The sequence below is a fragment of the Callospermophilus lateralis genome, chromosome 3 (assembly GCF_048772815.1).
Source record: "Callospermophilus lateralis isolate mCalLat2 chromosome 3, mCalLat2.hap1, whole genome shotgun sequence".
Lineage (NCBI taxonomy): Eukaryota > Metazoa > Chordata > Mammalia > Rodentia > Sciuridae > Callospermophilus > Callospermophilus lateralis.
In genome coordinates, this window is record NC_135307.1 from 94,013,343 (window position 1) to 94,034,315 (window position 20,973).

General features: G+C 35.0%; 2 protein-coding genes across 4 annotated transcripts in view; both read left to right on the forward strand.

Moving 5' to 3' along the window:
* Positions 1-1,305: 1,305 nt before the first annotated feature.
* Positions 1,306-1,551, forward strand: Ctxn2 (cortexin 2). The gene has a single exon (XM_076848549.1). It carries the CDS (start codon positions 1,306-1,308, stop codon positions 1,549-1,551), a length of 246 nt encoding a protein of 81 aa, XP_076704664.1.
* Positions 1,552-7,800: 6,249 nt separating this feature from the next.
* The window catches only part of Slc12a1 (solute carrier family 12 member 1), an 82,310-nt gene continuing 69,137 nt past the window's right edge, over positions 7,801-20,973 (forward strand). For all 3 annotated transcript variants that reach the window (XM_076848552.2, XM_076848550.2, XM_076848551.2), the window contains exons 1-3: positions 7,801-8,220; positions 18,249-18,383; positions 18,558-18,633. In XM_076848552.2, coding sequence (XP_076704667.2) covers positions 7,801-8,220; positions 18,249-18,383; positions 18,558-18,633 — 631 coding nt within the window. The remainder of the gene's footprint in view (positions 8,221-18,248; positions 18,384-18,557; positions 18,634-20,973) is intronic.

Sequence of the window (20,973 nt, forward strand, 5' to 3'; positions counted from 1 at the left end):
TGAGTCCAAAAAAATATTAAGGTCAGCCATTAAAAATAAACATAATTTAAAAAGTTGTCAGAAGAAGCAACAACAAAAAAAGAGGACACTAATTCCATCATTTTCAGTTATTGCAAGACCAAGATATTTGGTGACAATCTTCTTGAAGGCAGGAGTTACTGTACATTCGTAATCATTTGACTTAATTAACTATTTTAATTTGTGCTCATTAATTTGATTAACATTAAGATGTAAAATGTGGGGGCTGGGGTTGCGGCTCAGTGGTAGAGCGCTTGCCTAGCATGTGTGAGGCATTGGGTTCGATTCTCAGCACTGAATATAAATAAATAAAGTTCCATTGACAACCAAAAAGTATTTTTTAAAAAAAGATGTAAAATGTGAAAGAAATCCTATTTATCTTCAATTCAGCATATATTTCCTGAATACTTTAGCTATTCTTTTAGAATCTCAATATACTAAGGGCTTACAAGTAGAAATCTAGTTGGGACTTGGGAGTATTAAAGCTAAATTTGTTTAACTTAAATTTATGCTTATTTAGGAGGTTCTGAAAGTTAATGGAGAAGATGGGGAGGTAGCTTAATGGCTCAATACAACTGCTGCTTGCCTTGTACAAGCTGATATGTTGGGCACTGCTGGTATTTAACATAATTTATTTAACATAATTTAATAAACACAAGTTCTCTAAGAAATTCACATTGTAGGGAATACGAAAATACAATTACATAAGCATAAAAGTTAAAGGGGTGAAAAAGAAGGATTATATCTGTTTAAAAGAATTGGGATTTGTATCAGCAAAATGGCACTAGAGATAAACCCTGAAATATGAACTTGAAACAGCATGAATAGCATATATCTGTGTTTATGTATGGTATTATCTACACATGCAAAAATGAAGTGAATTTAGATGACAGTTCAGAGCAAAGAAGCAATGACAACCTTCTAGAAATTAATCCAAAGTTTTTAGGGTTGAGTTTGAATATCCACCTTCATGCTTGATTTTATATTTAAATATATAGAAATGGTTTTATGCATCCTAAATAGTAATTCTGTAATTATTAGAAATTACTAGAATTAGTAGAAATATCCATCTCCAATGCTAATTTGGTTCTGATCCATAGCTGATAATGTTGTCAAACATCCTTTGCAAGTTAAGTCAAGAGAGTTTGAAAAATGACAGATTTTATATGAAGATTTCATGTCTGATACAATACAAGGGTAAAACTAAACTGAATTCAATTTTATACCTAGGCCAAAAGTTGACTGCAGCAGGAATTTTGAAGAGCCACAACGATGTGCCAGTGAATAATGAGTAGCACCTACTGTGGCAATTCTTCAGCTAAGATGAGCGTCAATGAAGTTTCAGCTTTCTCATTGACTCTGGAGCAAAAAACTGGCTTTGCTTTTGTTGGGATTCTGTGTATCTTCTTGGGACTTCTAATTATCAGATGCTTCAAAATTCTCTTAGACCCCTATAGTAGCATGCCTTCTTCTACATGGGAAGATGAAGTTGAAGAGTTTGATAAAGGGACGTTTGAATATGCACTCGCCTGATTTCCAGCTTTATGCTTCTCATGGTTGTGCTATTGGGACATGTGGTGGCTACATTTGGGTATGCTGGGTAGGCTGAAGAGAAACTCATTACATTCACTGAATTCAATAAAGATCTATGATTGATTTATCCACTGTGCCATGTAGATGATAAACCACTCTTAGGATTACTACTTTTCTCTGTCCCTTCATCAAGGTATCTAATGAATAGAACAAAACATGGCTCCACTTACAAACCATTTTTATTTTTACCTTGAACATTTGCCTTGAATTTCTGTTCTCTTCCATAGGCCCATGAACTAGCTGGAGGCACCCTCCTTCCTCTTCTCTGCAAAGTCTAAATATCCTCTTCACATTCCAGATCCAGACCTCTAATTTAACTTTAGAGAATCAGATCGTAAACATAAGGGACAGTCAAAAGAATAAACAGAATATGGATTTTTAAAAATGATAATCATAAGTCAAAAAGGTTCACAGGTAAAAAAAAAAAAAAAAAAAAACCTCAAAAAACTAACACCTAAATCCCAAAAGTTTCCACAGGCCCTAAAAGCTTCCCAAACTTGCAGAGCCCTGGCCCTTCTAGTCTTATTGTAGAATCTTTTGCAATAAAGTTCTATAGCTTGGGATCAAAGTGGTCCTGCTTCATATTGATATTCTCTCCACTACCCCTTAGATAAATCACATTTAAGAGGGAGTTTCCAGCAGGATCAGAGCATTCTGCCAGAATAAGAAGTCCGCTCTCAACCCTGCCACTATTAGAGTTATGCAACCTTGAGCAAGTCATCTTATCTCTGTGTTCTTGGTGGGGAAGCTATCCAGAATATTGTTAAGATCCTTAGTGCCATAAACATATTTCAAATATGACATGAAACCCAGAGGTCTAAGAATGAGGATTTAAGGGTTCATGAAAGTTTTTCAGATTAGAAACCTAAAGTCAGACTTGGATTCTAATATTGGCCCCCAAACTAGCTTTTTGGTCTAGAAAGTTACCTAAGGGTAACTTATTTTTTGCATCTTCTGGGGATGTGGCTCAAGTGGTAGCGCGCTCGCCTGGCATGCATGCGGCCCGGGTTCAATCCTCAGCACCACATACAAACAAAGATGTTGTGTCCGCCGAAAACTAAAAAATAAATATTTAAAAAAAAGATTAAGAAACCCATCCTGCAGATCCTGCAAGAATATTAAGAAGACCAATGAGGTATATTTACTGTGAAAGCACTTTGAAAAACATGAAACACTGTTTCAACATACCTTACTATCACTATTTAGTATCTTCATGAGTAGTAGCAGTAATAAAAGTGCTCAAACCCAAAGAAGAAATGACTTATTCAACCTCTCCAGTATTCATTCTCTTCATTTGAAAAATGAAAAGATAGAATGACATCATTCTAAGTCTTTCCAATTACAAAATTTTGACTCTCTGTGATCACTGAATGAAGATAAATAACAAAAAAACATTGGTGTCTCCTGAGACCACAGAACAGCCAAACATACCAAGAAGGAATAAGACTAACATTTACTGAAAACTAGCACTAATTTAGGTGCTTTCCATTAATTTGATACTCTTCTCAATCCTTTGGGACTATTATTTTCATTTTATTTTTATCTCAGTTTCACAGAAGAGGAACTGAAGTCAATGTAATGTAATGCCCTAAGGTCATCAAGTAATGTCCCAAGGTAATCAAGCTGGGGGATGAATATGTTTAGAATTGAACTTGGGTAGACCAACATTGACAGTTCTCCCTGATACTGTCTTTTGCATCTTGCATACATGAGAATTTCTCAGGTCTATGACACTCAAAACCAGCTGTCTCAGTGAGGTTCCCTGATTCTCCACATCACAAATATTTAGAACATATTTGTGATGGCTGTGGCTCTTCTGGACCAAACCCTCACCTCAAGAAGTCTCTTTGTACCCAGTTGATACAAGATTGTAAACACAAAACACATGATAGCCAGGTGGTAATTTAACCCAAGAACACCTCACTGAGTCAAGCTCGGCTGAACTTGCTGAAAACTGTATGTATCAAGACATTAGCATCTTCTTTGCAAAGTCTAAATATAAATACATTAGTAGCCAAAATGTAGAGTTTTGTGAGTGTTCTACGTTAGTAGCCAAAATGTAGAGTTTTGTGAGTGTTTTCCCAGGGAGAAACAAACACAACAGTCGCCAAGTTCCAGGCGACTGTTTGTCTCCCTGGGAAAACACTCACAAAACTCTACATTTTGGCTACTAAGGTATAACAAAGCCAGATATTCGGTTTAAAAAGAGACTCCCCCGCTCCTCAAAAATGCAAGAAAACTTCATGCAGCATGTGCATTATTCCTGAAATTTCAACTCCCACAAACTTCTCAGATAACAACTTCACCACAATATTAGTTTCAACCCACTAAAGAAAACATTTATTAACCAAAAGTGTCTTTACCCATAGCTTTTATTCATAGCCTGTTGTGTGCATTTTATCAGCAGGAATACAAGAGGGGTTATCGTCTGTATTTTCAGAGACAATACTAAGAATAATACAATAAATATAAAATTCTGGTTATAGTATGGATACAACATGGAAATTTCACAAAATGCTAATTCCTTTAAGGAATAGATGTCCAGTGTCAGACCTGGATCAGCGCCTATTACCTCTTCCCTGGATCTTTGTCAGGCAGAACAGGAGGGAAGATAGAAGTACATATCTCCAGATGGCTGGCTTCTGCTACTTTCCTGTCAGAAAGGCCTAAATCAGGTTCACCTTTCAAGGTTGGTTTTATGGATGGCATAATTTCATCCATATCCCCCAAACTGTCTCCCATCTGCTCTAGAAGGTCTGAATCCCCTTAATAAAGAACAAAGACGTTCATTTCACTGTTAGAGATAAAAACCTTAGAATGAAAATGTCTGGTTGATGTAATACCAAGACTAAAACTAATTCACACTACACTGTAGTCAGGCAACAGGGAGAAAAAAGAAATTGACTGGGATTGGAGATACACACCACTTTTGATAGAGGAAAAAAAGTTTAAAAACAAATAGGCACATGGGGTGCCATGGCACACATCTATAATCCCAGCAGATCAGGAGGCTGAGGTGAGAGGATCGCAAGTTCAAAGCCATCCTTGGCAACTTAGCAATATCCTAAGCAAGTTAGTGAGGGCCTATCTCAAAATAAAAAATAAAAAGGGATGGGATATGGCTCAGTGGTTAAGCATCCCCGGTTTAAATCCCTGGTACCAAAAGAAAAAAGAAATAGATGGGAATTGGATGATGTCAGTTTCTGTCCTGGTCTAATAAACAGAATTTGTTTTGGGACCCAGCTCTGTCCTAGTAGTACCCAGTCCTGATCTAAACAACCTACCCCATCTAGCTGAATCTGAAATATGACTAATTTCTACACCTGAAAGCTTTCTTCATTGAACTTAGTACCCTTTGTTGAACAGATAAATGACTGGTATTAGTGGCCTTTAAGAAAATATTGAGTTACATGTTCATTCTTGTAATTCTATCTCTATTTCTGATATAGCCTCATCGAGTTAGCCTGACTGATTAACATGGCATTTACCTGACTAAGAGCATCCAAGGGGTTTTACATCGAGTTAGCCTGACTGATTAACATGGCATTTACCTGACTAAGAGCATCCAAGGGGTTTTACTTAGGTATCTCCAGGCCGTTTCTCTATATCTTTTTACCAATTTACCTTTCCCATTATTCTCACAGGCAGAATACCTATCCTGACTTCTAATGATTAACCTCAGAATTTCAGATATGACTAAGTGAACCACAGCCAAGTATAAATATTGCTAAAATAGCAAAACAAGGACTATGTACTGTTTTAAACCCTAACACAAATATACCCATTTAATCCTCATAATGACTCCTCAGGGTAGGTACCCATATTATTCACATCTACATTTGCAGATGAAAAAAATTAAGGTGCAGAAAGATTCACTTCCTTGAATTCACACAGATAGGAAGTAGCAGCGCCAGAGTAAGTACAGCATTCTAACTCCAGAGTTGACTCTTAACCATGATACTACACTACAACCAAACTACACAGGCAACTGGAAATAACTTGGATAGTTTCATATAAGACACAAGGAGGACTTGTTCGATCATACTTGATTGAAGACCAATAACAGAATCTGCAAGAAGAGCCATTTGTGTTGTCTTAATAATCACCAATCCACAGATTTGAGTAAAACCTTCTCCTCAACAAAACTAAAAAACCAAGTTTGATAAAATGTTTTCCCAGGTGGAGACAAAATGGCTATTTAGTAGTACCATTGGGAATGTACCCATAGCTCTAGTTCTGCTTAAAATTTTTTTCCACTAGATAGAAATACTTTGGCGAATAAGAATCAAAGTAAGATTTACTATATGTAAGACAAAATAATTTCAAATAACATTTTCTATTTACAAAATATAGGAATTACCTCTGGAGGGCTAACAATAAGAGGTCACTAGGACTCATCATTAAAAAACCATGGGACTCAATTAATCTAGTGCCAAACAATTGAAGCAATATTTTTTGAAGGATTGCTGTTGAGCAATCTAATTCTCCTTATGAATTAAAGAAACTTTATTTTATATCCTGTCTAAAAGGATTAATGGTTTACTACTAGTTACTAGTTGATGTGGTACTTAAGGTTCCTCAGGGCTAATGAGTGGGTGGGGCTTCTCGTAGTATTCCAGACCAATCATTGCAAAGTCATCTCTTTCAAGAAAGGCTCTAACCAATAAGAAGAAGCTTCTTGTTCTGGGCTGAAAGCTAAGTGCCCCATATATGTCTGTGTGATGCTGGAGCAGGTTACATTTCCTCAGAAGGCAGCTCCTTGGTGGTAAGTTAAACATTTCTGGGCAGGATAAAAATTGTACTTAATATTATGTCATAAAGTAGATTCTAAGGAGTGGAGTAAAGGGGTGTCAAGACTTTGAGAAGACTTTTTCTTCTTTGAGAAGAAGCGAGATGTTCTGTAAAAACTACAAAGATAATAAGCATCACTTACAATTTCACCAGGAAAGGTTATTTGAATGTTTAAGCTGGCTTCTTTTTAGTCAAAGAAATAGCTTTAATATCTGTGTGAAACAGACAAGTTTTATTTGTATTTAACTCGTCTTACTAGAACTTCCCTTGAAAAAAAACAAAATTTAAGGTATTGACAAAGAAATATTATTCTAAAAAAAGTATTTTAAGATGGGTTCATACTGTAGAATTTGTAAAAATTATTGTTGTAGTCTGTTCATTTCATAGTCAAATATAAATCTCTCAATTATTGAGAATATTTTATAAAAGAGAGTCCGAAGAGCATGATTATTTTACCTAAATAAAGCATAGGACTTTATTAATAGCTATGATTTATCTCCTATCCCAAATACCTATATTTTTAAAGGCTCCATAATGGCATTTATAAAAACAAACAAATATATGAGCAAATGAAACATTCTGAAGGCTAGTAAAAGGGGCGAGAATTTACAGAGACATCATTTTGAAAGGTTGTATTTTTTTAACTGTCATTCTAAAATGTGATTTTCCACTTGTTGCACAGGAAACAAAATATTTTTGAGACAAATTTATTACTTGACAACAAACACATTTTTTATGAAGTAGCAAGAATGCCTTTTTAAAGTTTTCAATATTCATTTTATTTTTCTTATAGGATATATTATCAACAATCATTAAATATTTTGCAGTTTCAGAATTTAGTACTATCAATGAACTATATTTCAGGCTGAGAATATTCTTATCTGTCGTTACTAAATACAATTGGTAGTTCTTTTCTAAAAATCATGCTGGCTCCGACTGCATGAAATCCAAGCAAATACTACAAACACTGTAACATTTTAATGACTTCATTGGAAATGCTGTTTGCTGAAGCAAGTCCTCAGTTATTTATTATAGGATTTAATTGCTCAGGTGACAAAGGTTTACGCATAAGTGATTTTTAGTGAAATGAACTTAAGATTGTATGTCTTATAAAAGAAAACCCTTCCCTCATTCCCCAACCCTACTCCAATATATTTGTATTCTTTGAAACAAGTTTAATTTTCTTTTTCAATGACAGCTTTGAAGAACATTCTGAAGATTATATAGGAGACAATATATCAAGAATCTATTTATTGAGTTCATCTAGAACAAAAGCCAACAGCTACCTAATGTAACCAGATTAGAGTTTGTTTTGAGGCAGAAATTTATAGTTCCTTTCTTTTCTTTTTTTAACAACTTTATAGTAGATAGCTTAGTTCAAGAAATCCATTTTGGAAGATGTCGTTGAACAACTCTTCCAATGTATTTCTGGATTCAGTGCCCAGTAATACCAATCGCTTTCAAGTCAATGTCATAAATGAGAACCATGAAAACAGTGCAACTGTGAATGACAACAGGGACCCACCACATTATGAAGAAACCTCTTTTGGGGATGAAGCCCAGAACAGATTGAGAATCAGTTTTAGGCCTGGGAATCAGGAGTGTTATGACAATTTCCTCCAAAATGGAGAAACTGCTAAGACAGATGCCAGTTTTCATGTCTACGATTCTCACACAAACACATACTACTTGCAAACCTTTGGCCATAACACCATGGATGCTGTTCCCAAGATAGAATACTACCGCAACACTGGCAGCGTCAGTGGGCCCAAGGTCAACCGACCCAGCCTGCTTGAGATTCACGAGCAACTGGCGAAGGTAAGCTTGAAGCCATAGGTAAGTGTCCCCCGTATTCATGCCTCCAGGTCATTTCCTTCTCTTTAGTAATAGTCTGCAATGTGAAAGAATCAAATGTAGAGGTCTGTTCCAGACCATCCATCTTACTTACACACTGTCCCTAGTTCCCCATAACCAGCAAATGCACAAAGAGTGCTTCACAAATGTTTGCTGACTTGGGATAGAGAGCTAAAGAATGAACTCTGAAAGTTAGGCAGTAAGTCACATCTTGTTTACAATTATAGATATTCAGTTCACACTTAGTTAAACATGTCGAACTGAATACTAAACTGCTTCCACCTCAGAACTAATTCATCCAAACCAATTGTTTTTTTAAAAAAATTATTATGGTTGCTATATTTTCATTAAGGGGTGCCAGCCTCCAGTGGGCATGGGTTATTTTTTTTTTATTCTTTACAGAAATAGCAGAAATTTATGATTCAGCATTTATCCCTTCCTCTTCAAAACTTTGCCTGAGGCTCCCGAATGCACCTAGACATATAAAAGTAACTGAATTCAATTTAAGTACAGAGGCAGCAGAAGCGAATAAACTTTTCATTATTTCAGGAATGTATCCAGGGCTCCCAAATCTGCTAGAAGTATGAAGCAGCACTGTTTCTAACCCTGTAGCACATCATTTGGAAGCTTAGTATATTTCCTCTTTTATAACTTGCTCTAAGATATATAGATGGACTTTACCCTCCTGCTCCTCCATTACACAGTTTGCAATGACTACCATTCTTTATGGAACTTAATTTTCTATAAGAATTATAATTAGATTCACATATTCAATTGACGTTGAATGTACTTTACTCTTGCTCAAGTTTTGAGAAGAAAAAAAAGAACAGCTGGAACAATTTCTCTTATATTCATCCCATCCATTCAAAAATTCTTTAAAAAAATTTTTTGTCGTCAATGGACTTTATTTTATTTATTTATATGTGGTGCTGAGAATCAAACCCAGTGCCTCACACATACTAGGCAAGTGCTCTACCACTGAGCCACAGCCCTAGCCCTCAAAAATTCTTTTAATTAAATGATTACCCCCTCCAGAGATTCTAGGAATACTGCTGTCAGGAAAAATGCTAGTAAAGGAGAAGATCTCCTTTTAGTTTCTGCTTGTCCTTCTTTTCACAGGAATACACATCTCCCTGAGCTGCTTAGATACCCAACTTTGGGACCTACTACTTCCTGAGGAGGAGCTCATGTTCTTAACTCTGCTCCCTCATCCTTGCCCCATACAAAGAAGACACAAAGAGTTTCCAAGATGCAGAGAGGGCTGAAAGAGGAATCAGGGCAATAGATTTCAATTTATAGGAAGCAGCAAAATGAACCAAAGGCCCCCACCCACCCAAAGAAAACCCTGAAATTCTATCTCACCATACTCTACTATAATACACATAATTTTTAAAGCTGTCTCTTTTGTTAAAGTTGGTACCAGAATTTAAATATTCTCATTTATCTACTTCCTTATTTACAACAAAAGAAAATAAGATATTAACCCCCGTGAGAAAGGAAATGGAATAAACTCACATTTTTCTTAGAACTGACATTCCAGAGACAGAAAAATAGCTTATTTATAATCTCTAAGCCATAGCTTATGTAAAACTTTAAATAAAGAGAGAAAAGCTCCGAAGGACTATTTTCTTAGCAAACCATCTAAATGACCACACAGTAGGAGAATTACAGCTGCATTTGACAGATTTGGTAGCTATTTGGGATATTATAAATTAGTTTTAAGCTTTATGCCCCGAATGATCATTTTGAATTAGTAAAAAAAATACTTTTTGATGAACTTCACCCTCACTTGAGGGATCTCAACTTGATTAAATCATGTAGAAGTATCCACACAGTCAGGTATGGAGTAAAATTTAAATGCAAACACAGAATCTTCAGCAGGCACATTCCTGTAGCCAGGACATTCAAGTGTCACCGAAGTTCTATGGACCCGTCTGCTTCTCCTCATGTGCTGCTTTGTGCTCTCCATCCATGGCAGACAAAGCAGTCTGGGTCTTATTCAGGTTCTTCTCTTCTTTCCTATTAATCAAATTGACCACCTACTCCCTGTTTTCTCTCCCTCAAATAAGAGATGAAGACCTACAATATATTTTATCTATGATGCCACTTCCTTGATACTGTTTATGGTAATTCCTCAAATCACAAGAAGAAGTGATTTATAGAATGAACATATTATGTAATGTTTATTCAATAATATATTCATTCTATAATACTCAGACACTTTACAGATTTTGTATGCAAAAATAAAACAATAGTATTTAATTAAATTATTTAAAAATGGAAAGACACTAGCATATAGTATATGTTAGGCAATATTTTTTGTATTCATGATTATGTTTTCCAAAGCCATACAGCAATGCTACATCCATACTGAAAGGTGTAACATATTTAGTCAGGAAACCAGTTCGATTTTGTGCAAATCCTGGTTAAAATTTCCAAGTCCGGCCAGGTGTGGTGGTGTATGCCTGTAATCCTAGTGGCTCAGGAGGCTGAGGCAGGAGATTTGTGAGTTCAAAGCCAGCTTCAGCAACTTAGCAAGGTGCTAAACTGTCTCTAAATAAAATATGAAAAAGGGCTGGGGACGTGTCTCAGTGGTTAAACGCTCCTGGGTTCAATCCCTGGTACAAAAAAAAAAAAAAAAAAAAAAAATCCATGTCAGAAAGAAAATTATGTGACAAAAGTTGTCCTAATAGGTAAAATTAAAAACAGTTGTGAAAGACATTATTCTAAGTATCTGCCTTAAATGAAACTCCAGTTGTGATAGATATTGACAGAATTTGTAGTCTCAATGATTTGAGATCATAGTTGAAAAAAATCCTTTAAATTTTCTATGTAATAAAGGGTAAAATGCCTATATTGGTAGCTATGAATTATAGATTTCTGAAATCTCTAGTTAAAAGCAGAGAAAAAGACCTGTCCATTACTTGTTCTGCAATATTGTACAAGCTACATAACTTGTACTTATCTTGAAAAATGCTTATGAATATTGGCTTATAAGCATATAAAGTCTAGCACACCAACACAATGGGCAGGGAGTCAATAAATATTTGTATTTCTAACTAACTTTCTGTCTGTATTCTTTTTTCGAACATGCATGGGGACCTATTTTACTTGTTCTGTACTCTGCTGTTTTCACCAAGCAAGATACTTTGGAGATCTTTCCATATCAAAACATATATAATGATTATTTGGCATCTGGCAAGGTTTACTCTAGTATTTTTGCTTTGTAAAGAGAAATCTATTTTCAATATCCAGCCTCATTCTTGTGGGCACGTTTTCATAAACAATCCCTAACTATAGGGCTAACTGAAATGAAACTTCTTTTCAGCCTAACTAATCACCATTTCTGTTAGTTTTTCAGTAAAATATAATTATAAAGGATTCAGCAAAACTATTTAGCCCTCCTATCAAAGCCATGTGTTCTAATGTCATTGAAATCAACTATGGAAAGTATAGAATACTATAATATTATAAAAATTAGAATGAAAGGTTATTCTTAAGGAAGCCAACTGTATACAAACTGTGCCAAATGAAAACCAATGGAATGGCTTCATATTTGGGGCATCAGTCTGTTTGCAATTAAAAATAATTTGTAATAAAAGTATTAAGATTAACTATAGTGTAATAATAACCAACTTTTAACAGAGTTTTTTATGTGTTAAACACCATGCTCACACTTGAAAAATTATTTCAATGTTTATACCGATCCCTCAAAATAGATACTATTATTGTTGCCATTTTATGGAAGTTGAAAAGTTTTACCTAATGCTATGGTCTTTTAGAAAAGTAAACAAAGATTTAGATCAGTAAGCTTCCAAGGTCAAGAAGCTGAGGTCACATGGCTGCAAGTTGAACCCATGATGTCTTAACTCCAGAGTCCATGCCCTATATCACCGCTCTCCAGGGTCAGTCTGCTCTCCAGTGGCACATTGCTTTGGCTCATTCAACTGCCACAGAGAATGATGGAACTCAGGCACAATGAAAAAAATCTTACATCAGTCACGAGGAGCTGACCAGAAAGTCCTAATTCATTCCTTGTTTCTAGCTGGTACCGACAGATCATATTTCTTCTACTGAATTAATTACAGGTCTCAATCATTTTCATTGTCATCATCAAAAGCACTTATTAGTCATTTATTTACAAGAGCTGCTATGTAAAGTGAGTTGAAGAGATTTGACCTATATTCTCTGGAATTTTATCATATAAGTCAAATGACATTGTTATGGCTAAAAATAAAGGACAGGTAATCAAGCCAAATATTAAACCACATAAATCAGTGTATTAAATACTTAGACAAATAACGATGTACAAATGTTTTCTCTAGAGAATAATCTTTTCTAAAAGTGTTTTCAAATTCAAATTTGGAACTTCAGCATTAAAATTGGGGATACCCAAAGTTAAAAATAATCACTAAACTAACAATAGTCGAAGAAAATAGTCATTAAAATTGATGCCTTAAAGGACAGTGATGATCAGAGGCCACTCCTAAAATAGTTGCTGGAGTGCAACTCTGTAAAAAAGAGTTCCTTCTGATACTTGTTAGAGTTTCTAAGTACCCAAGGCCAGTTTCCTGGGAGCTCTTGCTATTAAAATAATCTGTGAAAAAAATGATTAATTTCCCATTATTTATATATAGTTTAGTAATAAATAATGGGTAGAGTGAGAGTTCTCTTAAAAGTATACTTGGAAAATATTTTTAAAACTTTCAATTTTCTTTTTCATATGCCAGTTTATTGCATATAGTCAACTTTCTGCCTAAGTTATCAAAAACAAGTCAGTTTATGTATGAAAAATGTTTTCAGATACAGCAAAAATGCTATGATTATAAATTGTGACTCTTGGTGATTTAGAGGTATAGTTTATAGTACCTTAAAACAAGAAAAAGAAACACTCTCATTTTCATCATTTAAAATACACTCCTTTATCACAAATGAGTAAAAAATGTATAATCATAATAAGATTGCTCAATAAGATATGAAATATAGTTAGAACCATACTTTTTTTTTTTTTTTTTTTATTCTGAGATGAACCTTAGGACTCTGGTTCTTACTTGTATTAGTTTTAAAATAATCCTGTGGCAGGGGAGTGAGGGATTTAGAAGGGATAGATTCACCATATGTTGATAATTATTGAAGCTGAGAAATATGTACATGAGATTTATTATATTATTCTCTATACTTCTTCATATGCTTGAATATTTAAATAATAAAAGAAAATTTAAAACAATGGGGGATCATCTAGGACTAAATATTTATGAGAATTCTATCACCTTGAGATTAAAGCTCAAAGCTAGAGAGCATGTATAAGTAGCCAACTTACCTAATTGGAATTTAAAGAATAAATATATTTAATTTCCTCTGTTTTGATGATATCTACAAAGACATTTTAGGGAAACTGAAGACCCACATTATATATTAAATAAAATAATCTGTCATTATCTGGAAGAATTTATTAGTGATATGTCCCTTAAACTGCATGTGATTGAAGCCTCACCAGTTTATTGATATTGGAGGAGGAAAAATCTTTTATCAAACACTCTTTCTTTTTTAAAGGTGTATTTAGTGCTTTAGGGGGAAAAAAAAAACTTACCTGTAAAACTCTCAGTAAATAAATAATCTTTCCCTAAAGCTATATAATTTAAAATGCATTTACAAAAGGTTATGGGTCATCATTTATGCTAATGGAGTGTGAACAAACAAATTAATTCAAAGTATAAAGGAAAAAAGCTGGTTTCAGGGTGCAATCATAAAACTTTTGATCTCGGAGAATTTGATTTCAAGAACATATACCAGCCAGGAGGCTATGAGCCACTGGGCATAGTTCATAGCCATCAAGGCCCCACAAACACTCAGCCCAAAGTCAGGTACAGTATTTTGATGATGCTTTGAGTTTATCAAGGAGGCATTTATTAAAGAGTGAGACCAAGTTTAGTTTTGCCATGTTAGAACAGAAAGGTGACCGACATAGAGGAATGATTTTGCCTTAGAGCAAATTATTTCCAGATAAGATTTTCAGAAAACCCATTGGATTTATTCTCATTGGCAGCTTCCAAGAAAAGCTAAGTAACTTACTGGAAGACACGCCCTAAATTAATTGCACTGTCAAAGCTAGTTTCCAAGTTTCCTAGTTTATAAGATGTAGGATTTTTCAGCTCCAACAGTAGAGTAAGCAATGAAAATGGCATCTGTGCTTGTATTTGTACTATCAAACCTTACTAGTGGGGCAAAAAGTATGCATTCAGGTGCCCCCTCCAGCGCCTCCAACAGTATGCATAATGTAAATGTATTTAAAACTTTGAAACTTCAGCAGGTTGCAATATTTACCTAAAGGAGACTTGAAACCCTACATTGGCTCTGTTTTTGAATAATTTAGAAAATGATTGCTTTACTGACTTCCACATGTGGTTGTTTTTCTGTCATGCCCTCATAGAAAATTCGTTTTATATCATATTGTGACGTTCTAAAGATAAATTAAGAAACTGCTAACTAAACTGTGACCAGGAAGGAAATCCATCAAGAAGAAATGTTCATTTAAGGGAAATGTTGAATATCCTATTCATCCTTAAGCTTACTTTGTATTTTTTTCAGTCATTGGTATTCTCATTAATCCAGACCTAAGGGTCACAGTCGCTTTTGGTATTCATCAGAGAGCAGAGCAATTTCTTGGACCAAATCCTCAAGTTCAGTTTTAGTCAGAAAATATGGTTCTAGTCCCAAGACTGCCTTTAAAAAACAAGTGACTGAGACTATGTCTCATGGGGTCTCCAATTAATCCAGGCAAAGAAAATCACCTTCTTTCTGAATGAATATCTGCTGATGATCTGGTCACGAGACTCTTGATTCGATAGAACACTGATAATTTTTTTGGAAATTGTTTTCAAATTAAGTGGAATAAATTAATCCCCTAACCAAATAATCCCTTCAACATTTATGGATATTTTAAAACATTCCTAAATTTCCTGCCTTTAATGATTATAAATTTCAGTTATAAAGAAAGAGTTACGTTTGACCCATGTAGCTGCTGCATCTATAGAATTTGTTAAGAAAAAAAACAGAGTTTGTATTAAATTGAAAATAACATCAGATGTTTAATCCAAAATTGACTGCATTGTATAGATATTTGTTGTCCAATATGGTAGCCATTAACTACTTGTGACTAGTGAACAACAGAAATGTCAGTAATACAAGCCAAAATGTGTTGTCATGGAAAATATACACCATATTCAAAGACTTACTATAAAAAGAATACATAAAATATCTTATGAATATTTTATTATGCTGATTACATGTTTAAATAATACTTTATATTCCATTAAATAAAATATTGTATTAAAACAATGATTCAGTTCCTTTCCACAAGGTAAGGTGCTACTACTATTAACAAATATTTACATAGCAAATGCTAGAAATATAAAATGTGATTTTCATATTATATTTAAGAATTAAATACATCTTTAGATTTTTTAAACTCTTTAAAACATAGCTATAGGGGCTGGGAGTATAGCTCAGTGGTAGAGCTCATGCTTAACATGTGCTAAATGCTAGGTTCAATTCCTGGCTCCAAATATAAATGAATGAATAAATAGATAAAAGTAATTACTAGAAAATTTTGAATTACATACATAACTTGCATTTGTAGCTGGTATAGACCGCCAGTTTCTGCCCTGTGAGGTTGGCCTCAATTTCTTTGAATGTTATTTATCTCTATTTTACATTGGTCTGAATATATTGGTTTTTCATCATCTATGCAAATAGGAATTGAAGATGCTTAAGATAAGATATTACATCGGTAATTCAAAACTAAGTTTTCTTTGTGCTGCTTGTTTTGTGAGATTTTTGTTTGTTTGTGTTTGATACTAGAAATTGAACATTTTACCACTGAGCTACATCTCCAACCCTTTTTATTTTTTATTTTGAGACAGGGCCCTGCTAAGTTGCTCAGGGCCTCACTAAATTGCTGAGGTCATCCCAGAATTTGAGATCCTCCTACCTCAGCCTCTGGAGTATCTGGGATTACTGGCATGAGCTACCACACCTGGTTTAACTGTTAATTTTAATTTCCTCTATTGTTAAAATTTTTTCCCCAATACTGTCAAAAAATAATAAGATGAGCTGACTTGAGATTTATTTTCTTCCTCTCTCTTTTTAAGTGTGGCCTGCACAGAGGAAATGGACTTATAAGGAAGAAAAAGCAAAAGAAATAGGAGATTAGAATGGATAAGAAACTAAGACATCTGATCCCAAGGGGTGGAGATCAGGGAATTTAGGTCCACTTTACAGATTCAACATCATTTATTAGGGCCTTTGTGTGATAAGCCCTTTATTGATGTTGAAGAGCAACGCACACTACTGTCCTTCTCTGATTCAGTTGTCACAGAGTGACTCCTATCATATTATATTTTATTAGTTATCTAAATGTCACACTAGTATCATGAATAAAGTCCTATAGGGAAGAAAGTTAGATATGCATTCTTATTTACACAATGAAGGAGAGAACATGCTGGAAGATAAGAAGTCAAATTCCCTGGAATTAAATAGCCCAAATTAGAGTCAGTTTACAATAGTCAGACTAATGGCATGCAAAAGCCCAAAGATCCAAGAGCCCTTGAGTACGCAAGGCCAGAAAGTTAATTATTCCAAAACAAAGTTTTTTTAATAAAAACTAAATGTTTATTATACACCAGTCTCATTTTAGAAGGAAAAAATAGTCCCATCAAGTTTTCTTAGTGCCTGGTATGGTGGCACACCCCTGTAATCCCAGCAACTCAGGAGACTGAGGCAGGAGGATGGCAAGTTCAAGGCTAGCTTGGGCAAATAAGTGAGACCCTGTCTCAAAATAAAATAAAAAAGGATGAGGATGTAGCTCAGTGATACAGAACCCTCAGGTTCAATTCTTAGTACCAAAAAAAATAAAAACAACCCCCACTTCCCCCCAAAAAAGAAGAAAACAACAATTTATATAACTAAACTAAAATAAAATTATCCCATAATAATGATAATTCAGTCCTGGATCAAAGGGGCTTCTTCAGTGATTTCAAAACCGGTACTGGAAAAGTTGCTTTGGGGAAGCTCAGTGAGATGTAGTTTACCGAGTAAAGAGCCAAGCAGGTGCTAGATAGACTAAATTAACTAGAAGCATCTGAAATTATTCAAAATCATATCTAGAAGAGCTATTGGAGATAGAGAGCTTTTTTAAAGCTTGAAACAGATATTTTCTCCCCATTGAACTCAAAGGTTATCACTCTAGAAAGGAAGGTTTTTTGTTTTTTTTTTTCTTTCCCAAATTAGGTCACAGAAAAAAACTGCATAAAGGTTTTAATCATTATTTTATACTTCTTAGTTTTTATTCTTAGAAAGTCTTTCTGGTAGTTAGTTGGTTATGAGACCTTTTACCTTCTACACAATGCTAGTACACTCAACAATTATCAAAGACATCAAACCTATAAGAAACTAGTCTTACATGTGGATGTTTTTTTGTTTGTTTTTTTTTCCCACTGAATCCTCTTAAAGACCTTCCAAGGTGAGTAGAGAAGTTTTATTGTCCTTATTATCATTATCTTGGGTGATTAAAATGGAGCATGGGGAAAGAATTCCAGATACTCTGCAGTACTGAGGAAAGTTATTTTTCTGGTCCTTCCAATAAGCTGCCCCAAAAATTCTAGTTTAGTCTTACTAGGCTTCCTTCCTTTCATCTCTTCTCTTTGTTCCTTTTTTTTTTTTTAACTTATCATATTTAAGGACATAATCTCATTAGTGGGAGGACCATCTAGGTTCCTTCCGGTTCACCATCCTTGTAGGTTTAGCCTAAAAGTCACTGACAAAAGGAACACATCAGCTGGGCAGGGGGAGGTGAGAGTGAGCTACAGAGAGAGCTATTTTGCTAAAATGACCAGAATGTTTTTGTTTTTGTCTTGTCTAAAGTTTGATTTGCCTTTGAAAATTTTATGGAATCATTTGTTGACTTGATGCTTTTACTCTCTGTAAAAATGCAGAATGTGACAGTGGCCCCAGGTTCAGCTGACAGGGTTGTTAATGGCGATGGGATGCCTGGAGATGAACAAGCAGAAAACAAGGAGGAAGAGGATACAACTGGTGTCGTGAAGTTTGGATGGGTGAAAGGTGTGCTGGTGAGAAAGCTCCTGTGTTTACAAATGAAACCCATCCACTCTATGATCTAGTGTCACTTAATCACTTTATGATTAAGTGTCAGCAAGGCCTGAACACTAGAATTACAAAGATGACTGAATTTTTGCCCCATATTTGCTTCTCAGGTCTCTTCAATGTCCCTTTTTTATCCACAGGTAAGATGCATGCTGAATATCTGGGGAGTCATGCTCTTCATTCGCCTCTCCTGGATTGTTGGAGAAGCTGGAATTGGTAAGCATTGTCCTCCTCCTAAATGATTTTTTAAGTAACTTTTATTTATTGATTGATTGATTTATGTGGTGCGGAGGATTGAACCCAGTGCCTCACATGTGCTCTACCCCTGAGCCACAACTTCAGTCCCTAAATAATTTTTGATGTAAATTATAAACCCAGTGAGCAACTTGGTTTCACCTTTAATACCAAATGTGAGATGAAGGTTACAGAAATTTTTTACACTTGAGCTCCTTTCACTTTGCCTCTTTGACAGTGTTTGTTGGAAAGGACAAGTAAGGAGGGTTAGCTCCTGCAAGGCTGGAATTTTCCAAATTGCCATGCAAGTAAATGCTCAAGTCAATCTATCTTTTGACAGTTTAAAGCAAAACAGGTACACAAAAGCACATTCATTTTAGATAATAATATTCATATTTTGGGATATATTGACATTTGCCCTTTATTTGCTGAACAACATCCCTCTTATGATGATTAGCAAAACTTCACTACATGAAAACTACTTGTGGAAAGACTGGTGAAAATGTGACCTAACAAAAGTGCTGAACTATTGAACATTTTCCAGAGAAAATAATTGTGTTACCTTCAGGTACCAGCAGTTAGAAAACAAAGGTTAATAAGATATTACCCCATATAAGCTTAAAATGATGGAGGAAATGACTAAGATCATGTCTATAACTGATGTTATTTTTTTTTCTAAATGGGAAAATGGAAGACATGGATATTATTCTAGGAGTGATTATTTAAGCTTTTAAATTGCTGTGTTCCATTTAAAATATGTCTTCTGGCAAATCTTTTTGGTTGAGAGCATATTATTAAGATTTGTATAAAAAACTTATTTGAATGTTATCAAAGGTTCTGATTTAATGTAATAAAAAGCAGTGATGTTGTATTCTGTATATATGAAATACATTAGAGTCACTTTTTAGGGAAGATTTATAAAGAGTGAGTGTCAAGAAGTTCAGAGACTACTCCAGAAGGTATCTCAATTCATGTTTAAAAAGTAGTTGGTGACTACTGTCTTTGCTCCTCAAAACTCATATAGAACCACCAGAAGACTAACTCAAAAGAAAGGGCTAAGCTGTAAATTGAAAAAGTGGAACCAGTTCCCACAGTTTTTCCATGTTTCATGTTTGGCAACTGCTAAGTTCCTGACAAAGGGCTGCTTGCCGGTTTTATGATGCATATCAAATGAACGAGTACAGCCGCAGGGTCCAAAATAAGTATATGCTGTTCCATGGAAAATCTGCATCTTAATATTGCCAAGGTTTTGCTCCAGGGTTTCATGCAAAATTAGGTTTTTAAGGGCAGTTTAGTAACTTATTGAGATCATCAAGAAACATTACTTTGTTTGGAGGTGTGAGAATAGCCAAGGGCAAGAGTAATTCTTTTTAATGCAACTTATTTAACAGCCATATGTTTGGGCAATAATCTGAACTTTAATCAGATCTTACATTACTCTTCACAGCCCGATTTCAAGTTTCTTACAAAATTGTAAAATATGAAGAATCTTGTTTTCTGCTGAACAGTTTATTATACTTTCAGACATTAGCGTTGTTTAATAAGAGTATATTACTAAAGGTGTTTAAATCACGTATTCAAAGTGATTGGAGTTCTACCCAATCGTTGTTCAGTGAGGCTTCCTTTGAATGGAGGCTTAGGAGCTTTGTTTTGTTTCATGTTTTTCTTTTCTTTCTTTTTTTTAATTCTCAGAAAATAGATTTTAGGGAGTAGTAGAAACTTCTTATCAACCATGCTGTTTCACTGGCCTTTGCTGTGAATCTAAAGTTAAATGAGTTAAGTCACCATTTATTCCCATTTGGGTTCTCTGTACTGGAAAAGAAAAGAAACAAACATATGTAGTTTCTTCTTGCTTTGGGGTAGCTTGGAGAAGAAACCCGCCCACAAAATATTCAAGCCCAGATCTTGTGGATAAAGCCAGAAGGAATCTGGAACCGGCAGCAACAGTAGCTACAGCCCTGGGGTAGCCATTCAGGAGCTCTGAGATTTGACTGCTTTATTCCTAAAAGCAAATGGAAGGAAGGAATGATAATGCCATCTAGCTGTTCTTCTCTTTTTTAGAGACATTGGCTGGGGCAAGATGGTTTCCAATAAACTTACCCATTTGGCAGGGGAGATGAGTGTGAAAAGCAGGCACCACCTGAAGCAAGTCACTTAACCCTGTGAGCTTTACTTCTCATCTAAAATCTAGGGAGCTGGGTTAATTCTTTCCCAATCAGTTCTTTGAAGATAAACCTAAAGGACCTTGCTGAACAGGCAGACACAAGTTGAGATAAGCTGAGGGTAGCTGAGTCATCTTACTGTAAGGTAGGTAAGAATTAT